Genomic DNA, 17,664 nt, shown 5'->3' with positions numbered 1-17,664 from the left:
GGAAGGAAGAGATGATAGAGGAGATTACCAGGATGCACTGATGTTATGTCTACGTGCTGACTGGAGCTGAGAATCTCGGCTTCCTTGTTACTCAGGGACGCTGTGCCAGGCTTGATGTAAAGTGGTGAGGAAGAGGAAAGAGCTGTTGCCATAGAGCAAGTCTGTGCTGCATGGCGAACGTGGTGTAGTCGTGTACAAAATGTGTTGGTACGGGAGACAAAGAAGAGGCAAAAAGGCAGGAAGGGAAGAGGAGGAAAGGGCTGGGAAGAGAGGAGAAGTACAGAGAGGAGAAAGGAGAGGAGGAAGAAACAACAGAGAAGGAAAAGCAAACCAGAACAAAGCAAGCAATAGAGAGAACTAAGATAAAATAATAAATTAAAATTGCATGATAAATGCATGATAAACTAGGATGCACATCTTCTATCACTGTACACGGAAAGATGGTGAGAGGAAGAAATGAAGAAAGATGGAGAAAGACAGGAAGAAAGAAGCAATTATGGAAGGAAGGAAGGAAGGAAGGAAGGAAGGAAGGAAGGAAGGAAGGAAGGAAGGAAGGAAGATGACAAAGAGAGGAAAAAAAGGAAGAGACCATAGAGGAGAGTACCAGGGTGCACCAACTCTGTCTTGCAGAAGGAAGACTCAGAGAATGAAAGGAAAAAGGCAAGGAAGGAATCTGTGAAAATTAAAAGGAAGGAAAGAGGGAAGAAAAAGAATAGGAAGGAAGGAAGGACGGAAGGAAGGAAGGAAGGAAGCGATGGTAGATTACCAGCACGCAGCGACCTTAGCTCTAGCCGCTGAACAGACCTGGTCCCGACAGCCGCCCCCTTGGTTAGAGTACGGCGCTCTGGAGGTGATGCCCCGTAATTATCGGTGATGGCTCCGTCTTTGCCGGCCTCCGCCGCGGCGACTGGTGAGCTGCGAGCAGGGGTAAAGAAGAGAGAAGGATGGCAAGAGAGGGGAAAGGTGAGTAAAGATTGGGGCACGGCAGGGCAAGAACGAAAAGGGGAATCAAGAGAGGAAAGATAAGTCGAAGTGTTGTGAAAGGGAAAGAGAAAGAACGAGAAAAACGAAGAACGATAACTGGAGGGAAAAAAGGCGAGAAGAAGAACGAGAAAGGAAGAAGGGACCAAAATAATCCACATAACGAAGAAGCAAGTCAGCATGGAAAAAGGAATAAAAGAAGAAAGAAGGAGAGAAAGAAAATAGCGAGAAGAAAAGTCAAGAGGAGGAAGGAAGAACAGCCGGCAGCGGAGGTGTGACGAGCGCGGGTGCGGAGGCGCGGGCGAGCGTGGGGAGCGTGTGAGGCGGCGGAGCAGCACACGGTGTCGCTGCAGGCTCAGAAACGGCGGCGGAGCGGCGAGGCGGCTCCGCCCCGGTGCGGCGGAGAGCCCGGCTGTGAGCGCGGGGGGGCGGCGCGGGGCGGGCAGGAGAGCCGGCGCGTCCGTGCGGCGGCGGGGAGCCGTGCGGGGCCCGGGCGGGTGGAGGCGGCGGCGGCGGCGGCGGCGATGGGCGTGTGGTGGGGGCCCGTGGTGCGTGTGCTGGTGCTGCAGGCGGCCTGGGCGCTGGTCGGCGGGCAGGTGCGCTACTCGGTGCCGGAGGAAGCCAAGGCCGGGACGGTGGTGGGGCGTCTGGCGCAGGACCTGGGCCTGGAGGCGGTGGATGCGGAGGCGCGGCGGCTGCGGCTGGTGGCGCAGGGCCGGCGGGCGAGCGTGGAGGTGAGCGGGGCGAGCGGGGCGCTGGTGGTGAGCTCGCGGCTGGACCGGGAGGAGCTGTGCGGGAAGAGCGCACCGTGCGCCCTGCGCCTGGAGGTGCTGGTGGAGCGGCCGCTGCGCGTCTTCCACGTGGAGCTGGAGGTGACCGACATCAACGACAACGCCCCGCTCTTCCCCGCCGCCCGGAAAAATCTGAATTTATCAGAGAACTCCCCTCCCGGGTCTCGGTTCCCGCTGGAGGGCGCGTCGGATGCAGATATCGGAGCCAACGCGCAGCTCTCCTACACACTCAGCCCCAGCGAGCACTTTAACCTCGATGTTAAATCTGCTGATGTAAAGAGGAATTCTGTGTTTCTGGTGCTCGCGAAACCGCTGGACCGGGAGGCGGTGGCTGTGCACCGGTTGGTGGTGACGGCGAGTGACGGGGGCCGGCCGCCGCTGACGGGCACGATGGAGGTGGTGATCTCGGTGCTGGACGCGAACGACAACGCGCCCCAGTTCAACCAGTCGGTGTATAAAGTGCAGCTGCCGGAGAGCGCTGCAGAGGGGACGCTGGTGGCTCGGGTGAACGCCACGGATCCGGACGTGGGAAGCAATGCGGACGTGATATTCTCTGCCAGCAATATATTTCCTCCAGGGCGCTTAAACCTTTTCAGTTTAAATCCGAGGACAGGCGAGATCCGGCTCACGGGAGCCCTGGACTATGAAGACGTCCGTTCATACGAGATACAGATCGAAGCGACAGATGAGGGGACGCCCCCGCTGTCGGGTCACTGTAGCGTGGAGCTGGAGTTGCTGGACGTGAACGACAACGCGCCGGAGGTGTGGGTGACGTCGCTGTCGGTGCCGGTGCCGGAGGACGCGGCGGTGGGGACGGTGGTGGCGCTGCTGAGCGTGTCGGACCGGGACTCGGGGGCGAACGGTCGGGTGCGCTGCGCGGCGTGGCCGCCGTCGCCGTTCGGGCTGGTGGCGACGTTCGCGGGCTCGTACTCGCTGGTGCTGCGGGAGTCGCTGGACCGGGAGCGGGTGGCGGAGTACGAGGTGGAGGTGCGGGCGGAGGACGGCGGGGTGCCGCCGCTGCGCGCCAGCCGCGCGGTGCGGGTGCCGGTGTCGGACGTGAACGACAACGCGCCGGCGTTCGCGCAGGCCGTGTACACGGTGCTGGCGCGGGAGAACAACGCGGCGGGCGCGGAGCTGGCGCGGCTGTGGGCGCGGGACCCGGACGAGGCGGGCAACGGGCGCGTGAGCTACTCGGTGGCGGAGGGCGGCGGCGGGGGCGCGGCGGCGGTGGTCGGGGGGTGGCGCCCGGCGTCGAGCTACGTGTCGGTGGACGCGGAGAGCGGGCGGCTGTGGGCGCTGCAGCCGTTGGACTACGAGGAGGTGCAGGTGCTGCAGTTCGAGGTGCGGGCGGTGGACGCGGGGGAGCCGCCGCTGTGCGGCAACGCCACGGTGCAGGTCTTCGTGGTGGACGAGAACGACAACGCGCCGGCGCTGCTGCCGGCGGCGGGCGGCGGGCCGTGGGCCGGGGCGTCGGGCGAGGCGGCGGCGTCGGGGCCGGGCTCGGGGGCGTTGTGGGCGTGGGCGGCGTGGGGGGCGCCGGCGGGGCAGGTGGTGGCGAAGATCCGCGCGGTGGACGCGGACTCGGGCTACAACGCGTGGCTGCGCTACGAGCTGTGGGAGCCGCGGGAGAAGGGCCCGTTCCGCGTGGGGCTGTACAGCGGCGAGGTGAGCACGGCGCGGGCGCTGGAGGAGGCGGACGGCCCGCGGCAGAGGCTGGTGATCGTGGTGCGGGACCACGGGGAGCCGGCGCGCTCGGCCACGGCCACGCTGAGCGTGTCGCTGGTGGAGGGCGCCGAGGCGGCGCTGGCGGCCGCGGGCTCGTCCTCGTCCTCGTCGTCCCCGTCCTCGTCGGGGGCGGGGCTGCGGCCGGCGGCGGGCGCGGAGGGCGGCGCGGCGGCGGCGGCGGCGGCGGCGGCGACGACGAACGTGTGGCTGGTGGTGGCCATCTGCGCGGTGTCGAGCCTGTTCCTGCTGGCGGTGGTGCTGTACGGGGCGTCGCGGTGGGCGCCGCGGGCGGCCGTGCTGTCGGGGCCCGGGCCGGCGACGCTGGTGTGCGCCAGCGAAGTGGGGAGCTGGTCGTACTCGCAGCGCCAGAGCCGGAGCCTGTGCGTGGCGGACGGCGCGGGCAAGAGCGACCTGATGGTTTTCAGCCCCAACTTCCCGCCGCCGGCCGGTCCCGCGGCGAAGGAGACGCAGCCGGAGCCGCCCGCTCTCCTGGACACGGTCAGTGGCCCTGCCTTTCTCGCCTCTCGCCCCTTCCCCCTTTTTGCTAGTCTCGCCCGAGTCGCCGTTCTCGCCCGCCGCCTGGGCAGGCGGTGGTGGGAGCCGGGCTCAGCCCCGGGGCCTGCGGGCGGTGGGTGCTGGTCGGGTGCTTAGGGCTGTTAACGGGACCTTTGCACCTGCCTTCACGTCCTTGGCGGGGCCCCTCTGCTATTGCTTTGCGGGGAAAAGGAAAGGCATTTCCCCGCCCAGCAGCAGTTACCTGTTTACTGTTCTGGGTGGGAGTTGTTCTCCCGTGGAATAAAGTCACTGCCGACTGTGATGAGAGGGGCTAGGACATGGGCTTTGCAGATGCTCTTGCTTGCTGCTGTGTAGCATTTCCACCCGAGCTTGCTGAAGGGGTGCAAAACAGGCAGGCTGTGGTGGTGACAGTCCCCCAGGCACTATTTGCTGCTTCAACACTGTTGCTGACTGCAGATCACGCTGGTATCAGTATTTTCAAAAACAAACATAAAATCAGCTCCAAATTTTCCTATAGATTAGTTACCATCCATAACAGTGCTGTGCTCGTCAGCATTTGGGTTGCTCTCTCACAGAAGGAAATCGATGCCCGTTGCCACTAGAGCTATCCTGCCACCACCTCTGCCAATAGCTGTGTAATGTTTCAGAGGAGGAGCACAGCTCACCAGTGTATAACATTTCCATCCCAGATAACGGAAGCATTTCAAAACATGAAGGGTCAACTGCAGGGTGTCTGCTGAACACAGTGTGCTTGATACCACCTGTATGTTTTTTATGGTGCCATTACTGATGGGAGTGGTTGTGGACTTGTGTTCCTGGGCAGAGCAGCAGTGTGACATATGCTGGCTTGTTATGATGTTCTATCAATGAGTGCATGAGCAGCCACACCTTTACAGAAGTCCTAGAAGGCTTCTGTCCAACAAAACAAAAAAAAAATCTGTAAAGACCCGCCGTACCCAAGCCCCAATAACAAACCGCCAAAGCCAAATTCTTCCGCTGAATCAAAACCATTCATTACGCTGGGGTGCTTGTCAACGTTTGGGTTGTTTTTTTCACAGCATGACATCAATGCCATTGCCATTTTGAGCTCTTCCAACATCACCTTTGGAAAGAGCAGAGATTCTGCTGGATCTAGTGTATGTGATACGATCTGTATGTATATTTTTATGGTGCTGTCATTGCTGGGAAGGGTCTCTGAAAGTCCAGTTGAGCCCCAAGGTGGGAAAGGAGGCTGTGGCTTTTCTGTTGCAGAGGTGAAAGTGTCAGTGGCACTGAATAGGTCCTGGCCATGCCGTGATATGAAAGGTGACCTTGAGCAGTGGGAAGACTTGTCTGAGGGAAGTGGAAGTCCTTGGGAAGACCATGGGCCACGTGGTGATAAAACAAGAATGGGAGACATTTGCTTGCCTTGAGACTGCATGTCTCAGAGTGGGGAATGGAGGTTGGCTGGAGGAAAGGATGAGGCAGGATGGGCACAGAGTGTTCCTGCCTAGGATTCTTTCCCAGGCTCCCAAGGGTGTGGAGTTGGAGGCCTTCCTGATCTTGAGATCATGTGTGGTATTGAAATGTCCACAATGTCTTTTGAGGTTAGGAGAATCAGGCACCAGAAAGGGTCCCTTGTGCTGCTGGCTGTCTCTGACGTAGGCAATGTGTTGATAAGCGGGGGTGAGCTGCAGGCTGCTGAATACTGTTTGATGAAGGTTTTCCCCTCTTCTTTTGAGAAAGGTGTTGTGGGTGTGTAGTGCTTCAATCTGCTGTCCTTGTATAGGTGTGGGCATCTATAGTAGCTTCCACCAACATTGGTTGGTGTTGCCGTGATGGTTCCTTGATCCTCCTTCAGGCAGGATTTGTAAGGGCACATGATGAAGTGGGTGTAATCTTTGTGCTCTTGATTTTGCCGACTAGTGCACTAGCAGAGTCGGTGTCAGTAGAGATGGCATGTCCCCTTGTCACGATTCTCTCATTTGGTTACATGCACGTACACAACAAACCATCCGGAGTAAACCAACCCCTTTTTCTGTACTAGAAATTCTCCCACCCAGTTAATACGGTGAGTGTGCTTGTGCTTTGGCATTTGGTGTGCTTCCGTCCAAGAATGAAATCTGTGCAGAGTGGCATCTGAGCTATAATCACAGCTTCAATCACAGAGTCCTTAAGAATGCCATTTCCAATGGTGTGGGATAGAGGATGCCATCAAAAAACCCTGAGAACAGCCCTGGCGCACGGTAGTGCTTTCCTGTATCCTTCCAGGACCTCCAGAAATCCTGAATATCGTCGCCCCGTGATGTTCTCCATGGTATTGCTGCTTGTGAAGGTAACTGCCATATGTGCCTTTAATCACTTGGTTTTATTGTGGAATGTTGTTGGTCAAATAGAAGCTTTTTGAAATTTGGATCATGCTGCCGGCCATCTCTGAACCTTGCTTGGTCTTGTCTCCGCTCGTAGTCTTGCTGGGAGGGCAAGAAGTGGTCTCTGCATTCAGGATGTTGACAGGCCTTGAGTTTCAACAGAGTGAAATGGGATCCTTTGGTTTTCTTGTCTCCTCTCACTAAACCGCCCACCCTTTTGTGTTTTTTTTTCCCCCTCTCACATTGGCAATATGTTGGTAACAGTGGGTGAGATGCAGACTGCTGAATTTAGGCAGCTGTCAGTTTGCCAATGTTTGGATGTTTTCCAGTCAGTGTAGGGGGATGGCTTTTCCACTCTCCTGATCTAAGTTTCCCTTTGAGAGAATGTCCTTTGCTTTCAGGTGTCCTTCCTGCCTCCCCTGTGATAGAAGTACATAAGGGACACTGTGCAGGTTTTGCAGAACATGAGTCCTTTTATTCTGTCCATCATCCCCATAAATCTGTGATAATGTTAAGGGAAAATGTCCTTTAAAACCAGTTCTCCTATCCTGAAGATATTTCCTTTCTGAAGAAGCAACAGGTAAGTAACTCACACCTGAGGTGGATGTGGTGTTTTGAGAGACAGGTGTACTTTTGCTCCTATTCAGTTGTGGCATCTTTATGTTGGATTGCCTGAATGTTGCCTGGACTGTAATGGCTGTAGTCATTCTGCATTTTGTTGTGCCACCAGAGTCATTAAGAAAGAAGGGAAGGTGTTGTGGACTTCTCCTATGTTAATTTCCCAGTAATGTTGTTACTCTACTTAGCAGCATAAAGTCTTCAGGCAGAAGACTTTGACCCAAGGTAAGTGTTCGAAATGGGAATTTTCTTTTCAGGCCGCCGTCCCCGTTCCCGAGGTTGTCAATTTGCGTTCTGAACCAGAGAAGTAGTGTGAAAAACGCTGGCCTCTTTTGATGTTCTTTCAGAATTTGTATCAACAGCCACATCATTACAGAAGCCCTGGAAATCACCTTTTCTGACAAGAAAAAAAACCCAAAACCAACCCAAAGAAAGAATGCAAACCCAAAGATCTACCCCTACCCAACAAGACCAAAAGCAAGTGCTCCCCCACAGTTGATATCATCTGTTATGCTGTGGTCCTCAACATTTTGGTTTTCTCTCAGAGGATGAAACCAATGGCATTGCTATTTAGAGCTGTCACAACATCACCTTTAGGAAGAGTATTGCTGCCAGGTCTGCCACATTTCCATCCGAGATAGCTGAAACCTTGCAAAACATGAAGGGTCATCAGCAGATAGTCTGCTGCCACTGTGCCTATGATACCTTTGTTTTGTTTTGTTTTTTCTGGCGGTCTCATTGCTGGGAAGTGCCTGAAAAATCTGGAGTGAGCCCTGAGGTGGGAAAGGAGGCTGTGGGATGTCACAGAGGTGAATGTGACAGTGACACTGAGTAGGTTCTGGCCATGTCCTGATGTGAAGTATGACCTTGAGCAGTGAGAAGACTTCTCTGAGGGAACTGGAAATCCTTGGAAAGACCATGGGCCACGTGGCGATAAAACAAGAATGGGAGACATTTGCTTGCCTTGAGACTGCATGTCTCAGAGTGGGGCATGAAGGTTGGCTAGAGGAAAGGATGAGGCATGATGGGAACGGAGTGTTCCTGCCCAGGATTCTTTCCCAGGCTCCAAGATGTCTGGAACTGGAGGCCTTCCTGATGATGGTATCGTGTGTGGTATGGAAATGTCCACAATATTGTAGGAATGCCTCCCACCAGAGATTCCCTTGTGTGGCTGCCTGCCTGATGTAGGCAGCGTGTTGATAAGAGGGGGTGAGCTGCAGGCTGCTGAATGCTGTCTGATGAACTTTCTTGCTCCTGTTTTGGAAAGGTGTTGTGGGAGGGTAGTGCTTCAGTCTGCTGTCCTCGTGTAGTGGTGGGCTTCCACCGCTGCTGATGCTGCCATGACCATAACATCATAGCATCATAGAATGGTTTGGGTTGGAAGGGGCCTTAAAGATCATCTACTTTCACCTGCCCTGCCATGGCCGGAGGTACCTTCCACTAGATCCGGTTGCTCAAAGCCCCATGCTGCCTGGCCTTGACGACTTCCAAGGAGGGGGCATCCGGAACGTCTCTGGGCAACCTGTTCCAGTGTCTCACCACCCTCACAGTAGAGAATTTCTTCCTAATATCTAATCTAAAACTACCCTCTTTCATTTAGAAACCATTATGCCTCATTGTATCACTACACTGCCTGATAAGGAATCCCTCCCCATCTTTCCTGTAGGCACCCTTTAGGTAGTGGAAGGCTGCTGTAAGGTCTCCTCAGAGCCTTCTCTTCTCTAGGCTAAACAGCCTCAAGTGTCTCAGCCTGTCCTCATAGGGGAGTTGCTTCACCCCCTGATCACCTTTGTGGCCCTCCTCTGGACCTGCTTGAGGAAGCCCATGTTTGTCTTATGCTGCGTGCCCTAGAGCTGAACACGGTGCTCCAGGGGGTGTGTCACAAAGGGTGGACTAGGCTTTCTGGGCTGCGAGCGCACGCTGATGGCTCATACTGAGTTTCTCATCGACCAGTACCCTCAAGTCCATCTTCACAGGGTGCCTCTCAATATGCTTGTCACTCAGCCCATATCCATATTTGGGATTGCCCCGACCCAGGTGGAAGAACTTGCACTTGGCCTCGTTGAAGTTCATGAGGTTCTCACAGGCCCACCTCTGCAGCCTGTCAAGGTCCCTCCGGATGGCATTCCTTCCCTCCAGAGCATCAACCACACCAGTCAGCTTGGTGTCATCCACAGACTTGCTGAGGGCTCACGCAATCCCACTGTCCATGTCCCTGACAAAGAGGCTCAATAACAGTGCTCCCAATATGGGTCCCTAAGGCACACCACTCATCACGCTCTCCACCCAGACATCAAGCTGTTGACCGCAGCTCTTTGAGTGCAGCCATCCATCCAATTCCTTATCCACCAAATGGTCCACTCATCAAATCCATGTCTCTCCATTTTAGAGAGGAGGGTGTTGTGCAGGACAGTATCCAATGCTTTGCGTGAGTCCAGGCAGATGATGTCAGTCATCTTCCCTTATGCGGCGATGCTGTAACCCCATCACAGAAGGCCCACCAAATTTGTCAGGCACAATTTGCTGTTAGTGAAGCCATGCTGGCTGTCACCAATCACCTCTCTGTTTTCCACGTGCCTTGGCATAGTTTCCAGGAGGATCTGCTCCATGATCTTGCCGGGCAGAGAGGTGAGACTGGCTGGCCTGTAATTCCCCGGGTGTTCCTTTTTTCCCTTTTTTAAAAGTGGGGTGATGTTTCCCCTTTTCCAGTTGCTGGGAACTTCACCAGTCTGCCAAGACTTCTCAGATATGATGGCTAGTGGCTTAGCAACTTTATCTGCCATTTCCCTCGGGACCCTCGGATGCATCTCATCAGGTCCCATGGAGTAGTGCACATTCAGGTTCCTTGGATGGTCTCCAACCTGATCTTCACCTGGAGTGGGCAGTACTTCATTCTCCCATCTGAGGTTTGCCGTTCCAGTGTGAGTAGTTCTCCTGTAGAATAAAAGGAATGCCAGCTTTGCAGATGCTCTTGCTTCCTGGTGTGTAGCATTTCCACCTGAGACAGATGAAGAATGGCAAGACATGCAGGCTGTGGTGGTTGCCAGTGAAGGGTCATGACAAGGGTCTTTTCCAACCTGAATGATTCTATGACTGTATGATCATCTTTGGAAAAAGTATTGCACCCAGGTGTGCAAGATTGCCATCTGAGATTGGTGGAGCATTGCAAAACACGAAGGGTAAGCTGCAGAGAGGCTGCTGGACATTGTGTGTACGGTACAATCTGTATGTTTTCCTATGGTGCTCTCAACGAGGGGAGGGTCTGCAAATCCTGGACTGTAAGGACTGTGTGGTGTGTTGATGGAGGTGAATGTGGCAGCGGTACTGAGCTGGGTCCTGATGTGAAGGATGACCCTGAGCAGTGGGAAAACTTGTCTGAGGGAACTGGAAATCCTTGGGAAAACCATGAGCCATGTTGTGAGAAAACAAGAATCGGGAATGATGAGCTTGCCCTGAGAATGCATGTCTCAGAGTGGGGAATGGAGGTTGGTTAGAAGAAAGCATGAGGCACGATGGGCACAGAGTGTTCATTCACAGGATCCTTTTTTGGGCTCTCAGGTGTCTGGAGTTTGGAGGTGTTCTGGATCTTGAGCTAGGGTGTGGTATTGCAATGTCCACAATGTCCTTTGAGGTTATGAAGATCTCCCACAGAGACAGTCATTTGTGCTGCTGCCTGATTGCCATATATACTGTGTTGGTAAGAGGAGGTGAGCTGCAGACCTCTGGATGCTGTCTGATGAAGGTTTTCCCACTTGTTTTAAGAAAGGTGTTGTGGGAGGGTAGTGCTTCAACCTGCTGTCCTTGTGTAGAGGTGGGCATCTACATCAGCTTTCACATTGGTTGATGTTGCATGATGGTTCCTTGATCCTCCTCAGGCGGGATTTATAAGTGTGTGTGCTGAGGAGGTGGGTGTAATATGTGTGCTCTTGATTTCCCCTACTTCTGCACTTGCACGGTCGCTTCAGTAGAGGTGGTGCATCCCCCTCTCATGCTGAACTCACACATGCGCACGTACACACCAACTCCTTACAGCACGCCAGCTCTGGTTTCCTATGGTAGAAATTCTCCCATGCAGTTGATATGGTGAGTGCTCTTGCACTTCACCATTTGGTGTTGTTCACTTGAGGAGTAAAATCCATCCAGCTTGGGATCAGGATTCTGCAATTAGAGCAGTCATCTCTTTAAGAAGTCTAACATTCAGCTCTGTGGTGTTTCCATCTGAGATTGCTGAAAAGGCACAAAACATTCCGGGTGAAGGTCAGGCATCTGGGAAGAGCCTGCCAGAGAGTGAGCGGCTTTGCATCCCTCCCTGTGTTCTTTGTGCCAATCATGAGGGAAGGTGAGGACGTGCAAAGGCCTGTGTCATGCCCAGCGTGGGTTTTATTGCAGGGCCATGCTGTTGTGGTGGAGCAGTGTCTGGGTATGGCAGCAGTGATCTTCTGAGTGGGCACGGAATAGGGCTTAGGTCATCCGTCACGGGGAGGGTGACGTTGAGCGTGGAAGAGCCTTGCGTGAGGAAATGGAGATGCTGTGTAGAACACAGAGTGTGTCATTGGTGAGGAACTGGAGAATGTGTGCTTAGCTGGAGACCTCATTTTGCAGGGCTTGGGATAGAGGATTCTAGTAGAAAACTGTCCTGAGCTGATGTTGATGTGGAGTGAACGTCCTTAGTTTTCAGGTCTCCCTCCTTGTTCCCCTATGATACAAGTACATAAGGGAGCAATGCAGAGTGTCCAGTGATTCATAACCCAGTGATTTATAATGCAGTGATGCTACAGGTAAGTCACTCACACCTAAAGAGGATGTGTTTGAGAGAGAGATGCACTGTTGTTCCTGTTTAGTTGTGGTATCTTCATCTTGGGTTGACTGAGCATTGAGTGGACTGAAAGCCAGACTCGGTGATCCTTATGGGTCCCTTCCAACTTGAGATATTCTATGATCGGACCAGCAAAGCCCCACTCTCTGCTCTCATTCCTTTCGTGCTGCTTCCAGGCGCAGTGTGAGGAAGTGGCAGCAAGGACGGATGGAGGAGGGACCCTAATGCGTTTCTCAGAGTGGATGTGTTGGGTACGGAGGGGATGTTCTGAGTGATAATGCCACGGTGTTACGTTGGTGTGTTTTGAGGTGTGGCTCATGCTAATGAATGACAAGTGTTCTGTGGGGACTGATGCCCCATGGTATGGAGGTCGTTGCTGTGTAGTTCTGGCAGAGCATGCCTGCCTGAAAGGAGAAGCAAGAGCTTGACATTCATCATGCAGGTGCGCCTCTTGCATAGACTGGAGGAAAGCGGGAAGGTTGTTCCTTATCTGGAGAGGTGGAAGGCGGCAGGGAAGGGGGGTGAAAGCTCTTGCCAAAGCGCATGTCTGTGCTCCATGGCAGGAGTTATGTGATCGTTTAGAAAACATGATAGTTGAGAGGATAAATCAGAGGCAAAGAGACAAGAAGCAGGGGCCATTACAGGATAGGGAAGAGAAGACGAGGAGACAGAGGGGAAAGAAGAGAATGAAGGAAGGAACAATGCGGAGAATGAAAGGCAAACAAGAATGAAGCAAGCAATAGAGAGATAAAAGAGAGAAAGGAAGAATGGTAATGGAGTTTACGAGCATGCACCAACGCTACCAGTGTATACAGAAAGGGAGTAAGGAAAGGAATGAGGAGACAGGAAGAGAAAGGAAAAGAGAAAGAAAGATGCTGGGAAGGTATGAAGCAGGGGAGTAATTATGGAAGGAAGGAAGATGGCAAAGAGGAGAAAGAATGAAAGCAACTGAAAAGGAGGTGGCCAGCACGCAGCGACCTTAGCTCTAGCCGCTGAACAGCCCTGGTCCCGACAGCCGCCCCCATGGTTAGAGTACGGCGCTCTGGAGGTGATGCTCCGTAATTATCGGTGATGGTTCCGTCTTTGCTGGCCTCCGCCGCGGCGCCGGAGGCGACTGGTGAGCTGCGAGCAGGGATAAAGAAGAGAGAAGGATGGCAAGAGAAGGGAAAGGTGAGTAAAGATTGGGGCACGGCAGGGCAAGAACGAAAAGGGTTAAGGAAGAGAAGAAAGAAAAAGAGAGACAAGAATGAAGAAAAGAAAAATACGTGGAAAGAAATGAAGAAGAAGATAAACGAACCAAAAGAGATACTTAAAAAAAAGAAAGAAGGAAAAAAGAAGGTGAACAGAAGGAGGCAGGAGAAATGAAGCAAGGCGAATTAAAAAAAAATCGAGAAGGGGAAGGAAGGAGGTGCAGACAGAAGGAAGGACGACAGCAGAGGTGACCAGCGTGGGTTTGGAGGCGCAGGCGACCGTGAAGAGCATGTATGCAGGCGGTTCTCCGCACCTTGCTCTAGGTGTACCAGCTCAAATATGGGGGTTGGACGAGATGATCTCCAGAGGTCCCATCCAACATCTACCTTTCTGTGTGATTCTGTGTGATTCTGTGATTCTGTAGTTACCAGTGTGCACCAGCACTATCTTGCAGAAGGACGAATCAAAGAAGGAGAGGAAAAGACAAGGAAGGAATCTGTGCAAGAGAGGAAAGAAGGAAGACAGAAAGACTAGAAGGGAAGGAGGGATGGATAGAAGGAAGAAGAGATGATAGATTACCAGAAACTCGCCGACATTGGGTCTAGCCGCTGAACAGAGCTGGTCCCAGCCACCGCTACACCAGGGGCAACTGGTGAGCTGCGAGCAGGGATAAAGAAGAGAGAAGGATGGCAAGAGAAGGGAAAGGTGAGTAAAGATTAGGGCACGGCAGGGCAAGAACGAAAAGGAGAATCAAGAGAGGAAAGAAGAAAGAGAAGGAGCAAAATGTTGGGAAAGAGAAGGAAGAGAGAAAACGAAGAATGAAGGAAAAAAGAAGGCGAAAAGAAGAAATAGAAGAGAGAGAGGGGAAGAAGGAGAACGGAAGAAGGAATCCACACCAAAAAAAACAAGTCAGCATGGAAGAAGAAATAATGAGAGAAAGAAAGAGAGAAAGAAAATAGAGAGAAGAAAAGTCAAGAGGAGGAAGGAAGAACAGCCGGCAGCGGAGGTGTGACGAGCGCGGGTGCGGAGGCGCGGGCGAGCGTGGGGAGCGTGTGAGGCGGCGGAGCAGCACACGGTGTCGCTGCAGGCTCAGAAACGGCGGCGGAGCGGCGAGGCGGCTCCGCCCCGGTGCGGCGGAGAGCCCGGCTGTGAGCGCGGGGGGGCGGCGCGGGGCGGGCAGGAGAGCCGGCGCGTCCGTGCGGCGGCGGGGAGCCGTGCGGGGCCCGGGCGGGTGGAGGCGGCGGCGGCGGCGATGGGCGTGTGGTGGGGGCCCGTGGTGCGTGTGCTGGTGCTGCAGGCGGCCTGGGCGCTGGTCGGCGGGCAGGTGCGCTACTCGGTGCCGGAGGAAGCCAAGGCCGGGACGGTGGTGGGGCGTCTGGCGCAGGACCTGGGCCTGGAGGCGGTGGATGCGGAGGCGCGGCGGCTGCGGCTGGTGGCGCAGGGCCGGCGGGCGAGCGTGGAGGTGAGCGGGGCGAGCGGGGCGCTGGTGGTGAGCTCGCGGCTGGACCGGGAGGAGCTGTGCGGGAAGAGCGCGCCGTGCGCCCTGCGCCTGGAGGTGCTGGTGGAGCGGCCGCTGCGCGTCTTCCACGTGGAGCTGGAGGTGACCGACATCAACGACAACGCCCCGCTCTTCCCCGCCGCCCGGAAAAATCTGAATTTATCAGAGAACTCCCCTCCCGGGTCTCGGTTCCCGCTGGAGGGCGCGTCGGATGCAGATATCGGAGCCAACGCGCAGCTCTCCTACACACTCAGCCCCAGCGAGCATTTCAGCGTAGAGGAAGAAAACGTTAACTCGCGTAGTAAATCGCTGTTTCTGGTGCTTGCGAAACCGCTGGACCGGGAGACGGTGGCTGTGCACCGGTTGGTGGTGACGGCGAGTGACGGGGGCCGGCCGCCGCTGACGGGCACGATGGAGGTGGTGATCTCGGTGCTGGACGCGAACGACAACGCGCCCCAGTTCAACCAGTCGGTGTACAACATGCTTTTGCCCGAAGACGCCTTACGAGGGACACTGGTGGCTCGGGTGATTGCCACGGATCCGGACGAGGGAATAAATGGAGAAGTGATTTATGAAATTGACACGTTAAATCCTCCCTCATCCTCAGATATATTCAGCATCGATGCGAAGAGTGGGGAGATCCGGCTCGCGGGCGCCCTGGACTTTGAGACAGTTACTTTGTACAACCTACACATTAAAGCGACAGACAAGGGTTGGTCGCCGCTGTCGGGTCACTGCAAGGTGGTGTTGGAGGTGCTGGACGTGAACGACAACGCGCCGGAGGTGTGGGTGACGTCGCTGTCGGTGCCGGTGCCGGAGGACGCGGCGGTGGGGACGGTGGTGGCGCTGCTGAGCGTGTCGGACCGGGACTCGGGGGCGAACGGTCGGGTGCGCTGCGCGGCGTGGCCGCCGTCGCCGTTCGGGCTGGTGGCGACGTTCGCGGGCTCGTACTCGCTGGTGCTGCGGGAGTCGCTGGACCGGGAGCGGGTGGCGGAGTACGAGGTGGAGGTGCGGGCGGAGGACGGCGGGGCGCCGCCGCTGCGCGCCAGCCGCGCGGTGCGGGTGCCGGTGTCGGACGTGAACGACAACGCGCCGGCGTTCGCGCAGGCCGTGTACACGGTGCTGGCGCGGGAGAACAACGCGGCGGGCGCGGAGCTGGCGCGGCTGTGGGCGCGGGACCCGGACGAGGCGGGCAACGGGCGCGTGAGCTACTCGGTGGCGGAGGGCGGCGGCGGGGGCGCGGCGGCGGTGGTCGGGGGGTGGCGCCCGGCGTCGAGCTACGTGTCGGTGGACGCGGAGAGCGGGCGGCTGTGGGCGCTGCAGCCGTTGGACTACGAGGAGGTGCAGGTGCTGCAGTTCGAGGTGCGGGCGGTGGACGCGGGGGAGCCGCCGCTGTGCGGCAACGCCACGGTGCAGGTCTTCGTGGTGGACGAGAACGACAACGCGCCGGCGCTGCTGCCGGCGGCGGGCGGCGGGCCGTGGGCCGGGGCGTCGGGCGAGGCGGCGGCGTCGGGGCCGGGCTCGGGGGCGTTGTGGGCGTGGGCGGCGTGGGGGGCGCCGGCGGGGCAGGTGGTGGCGAAGATCCGCGCGGTGGACGCGGACTCGGGCTACAACGCGTGGCTGCGCTACGAGCTGTGGGAGCCGCGGGAGAAGGGCCCGTTCCGCGTGGGGCTGTACAGCGGCGAGGTGAGCACGGCGCGGGCGCTGGAGGAGGCGGACGGCCCGCGGCAGAGGCTGGTGATCGTGGTGCGGGACCACGGGGAGCCGGCGCGCTCGGCCACGGCCACGCTGAGCGTGTCGCTGGTGGAGGGCGCCGAGGCGGCGCTGGCGGCCGCGGGCTCGTCCTCGTCCTCGTCCTCGTCGTCCCCGTCCTCGTCGGGGGCGGGGCTGCGGCCGGCGGCGGGCGCGGAGGGCGGCGCGGCGGCGGCGGCGGCGGCGGCGGCGGCGGCGACGACGAACGTGTGGCTGGTGGTGGCCATCTGCGCGGTGTCGAGCCTGTTCCTGCTGGCGGTGGTGCTGTACGGGGCGTCGCGGTGGGCGCCGCGGGCGGCCGTGCTGTCGGGGCCCGGGCCGGCGACGCTGGTGTGCGCCAGCGAAGTGGGGAGCTGGTCGTACTCGCAGCGCCAGAGCCGGAGCCTGTGCGTGGCGGACGGCGCGGGCAAGAGCGACCTGATGGTTTTCAGCCCCAACTTCCCGCCGCCGGCCGGTCCCGCGGCGAAGGAGACGCAGCCGGAGCCGCCCGCTCTCCTGGACACGGTCAGTGGCCCTGCCTTTCTCGCCTCTCGCCCCTTCCCCCTTTTTGCTAGTCTCGCCCGAGTCGCCGTTCTCGCCCGCCGCCTGGGCAGGCGGTGGTGGGAGCCGGGCTCAGCCCCGGGGCCTGCGGGCGGTGGGTGCTGGTCGGGTGCTTAGGGCTGTTAACGGGACCTTTGCACCTGCCTTCACGTCCTTGGCGGGGCCCCTCTGCTATTGCTTTGCGGGGAAAAGGAAAGGCATTTCCCCGCCCAGCAGCAGTTACCTGTTTACTGTTCTGGGTGGGAGTTGTTCTCCCGTGGAATAAAGTCACTGCCGACTGTGATGAGAGGGGCTAGGACATGGGCTTTGCGGATGCTCTTGCTTGCTGCTGTGTAGCATTTCCACCCGAGCTTGCTGAAGGGGTGCAAAACAGGCAGGCTGTGGTGGTGACAGTCCCCCAGGCACTATTTGCTGCTTCAACACCGTTGCTGACTGCAGATCACGCTGGTATCAGTATTTTCAAAAACAAACAAAAAAATCAGCTCCAAATTTTCCTATAGATTAGTTACCATCCATAACAGTGCTGTGCTCGTCAGCATTTGGGTTGCTCTCTCACAGAAGGAAATCGATGCCCGTTGCCACTAGAGCTATCCTGCCACCACCTCTGCCAATAGCTGTGTAATGTTTCAGAGGAGGAGCAGAGCTCACCAGTGTATAACATTTCCATCCCAGATAATGGAATCATTTCAAAACATGAAGGGTCAACTACAGGGTGTCTGCTGAACACAGTGTGCTTGATACCACCTGTATGTTTTTTATGGTGCCGTTACTGATGGGAGTGGTCGTGGACTTGTGTTCCTGGGCAGAGCAGCAGTGTGACATATGCTGGCTTGTTCTGATGTTCTGTCAATGAGTGCATGAGCAGCCATACCTTTACAGAAGTCCCAT

At 56.6% G+C, this 17,664-nt stretch overlaps 2 protein-coding genes across 2 annotated transcripts; both read left to right on the top strand.

The window, feature by feature from the left end:
* Window positions 1-514: 514 nt before the first annotated feature.
* LOC142061377 (protocadherin alpha-2-like) lies at window positions 515-4,722 on the top strand. Its single transcript, XM_075102322.1, has one exon. It carries the CDS (start codon window positions 1,506-1,508, stop codon window positions 4,146-4,148), a length of 2,643 nt encoding a protein of 880 aa, XP_074958423.1. The 5' UTR covers window positions 515-1,505; the 3' UTR covers window positions 4,149-4,722.
* A 9,290-nt stretch (window positions 4,723-14,012) lies between these two features.
* Window positions 14,013-17,460, top strand: LOC142061376 (protocadherin alpha-13-like). The gene has a single exon (XM_075102321.1). The coding sequence runs from the start codon at window positions 14,239-14,241 to the stop codon at window positions 16,891-16,893; it is 2,655 nt and encodes an 884-aa protein (XP_074958422.1). The 5' UTR covers window positions 14,013-14,238; the 3' UTR covers window positions 16,894-17,460.
* The last annotated feature ends 204 nt before the right edge of the window (window positions 17,461-17,664 follow it).

The sequence above is a fragment of the Phalacrocorax aristotelis genome, chromosome 8 (assembly GCF_949628215.1).
Source record: "Phalacrocorax aristotelis chromosome 8, bGulAri2.1, whole genome shotgun sequence".
In the NCBI taxonomy this organism is placed as follows: Eukaryota; Metazoa; Chordata; class Aves; order Suliformes; family Phalacrocoracidae; genus Phalacrocorax; species Phalacrocorax aristotelis.
Note: the sequence above shows the minus strand (reverse complement) of the source record. Positions and strands in the feature narration are given on the sequence as shown.

What these genes read in the sequence shown, in the direction of transcription:
- LOC142061377 (XM_075102322.1), top strand. Translation starts at nt 1,506, where the DNA reads ATGGGCGTGTGGTGGGGGCCCGTGGTGCGTGTGCTGGTGCTGCAGGCG.
- LOC142061376 (XM_075102321.1), top strand. Translation starts at nt 14,239, where the DNA reads ATGGGCGTGTGGTGGGGGCCCGTGGTGCGTGTGCTGGTGCTGCAGGCG.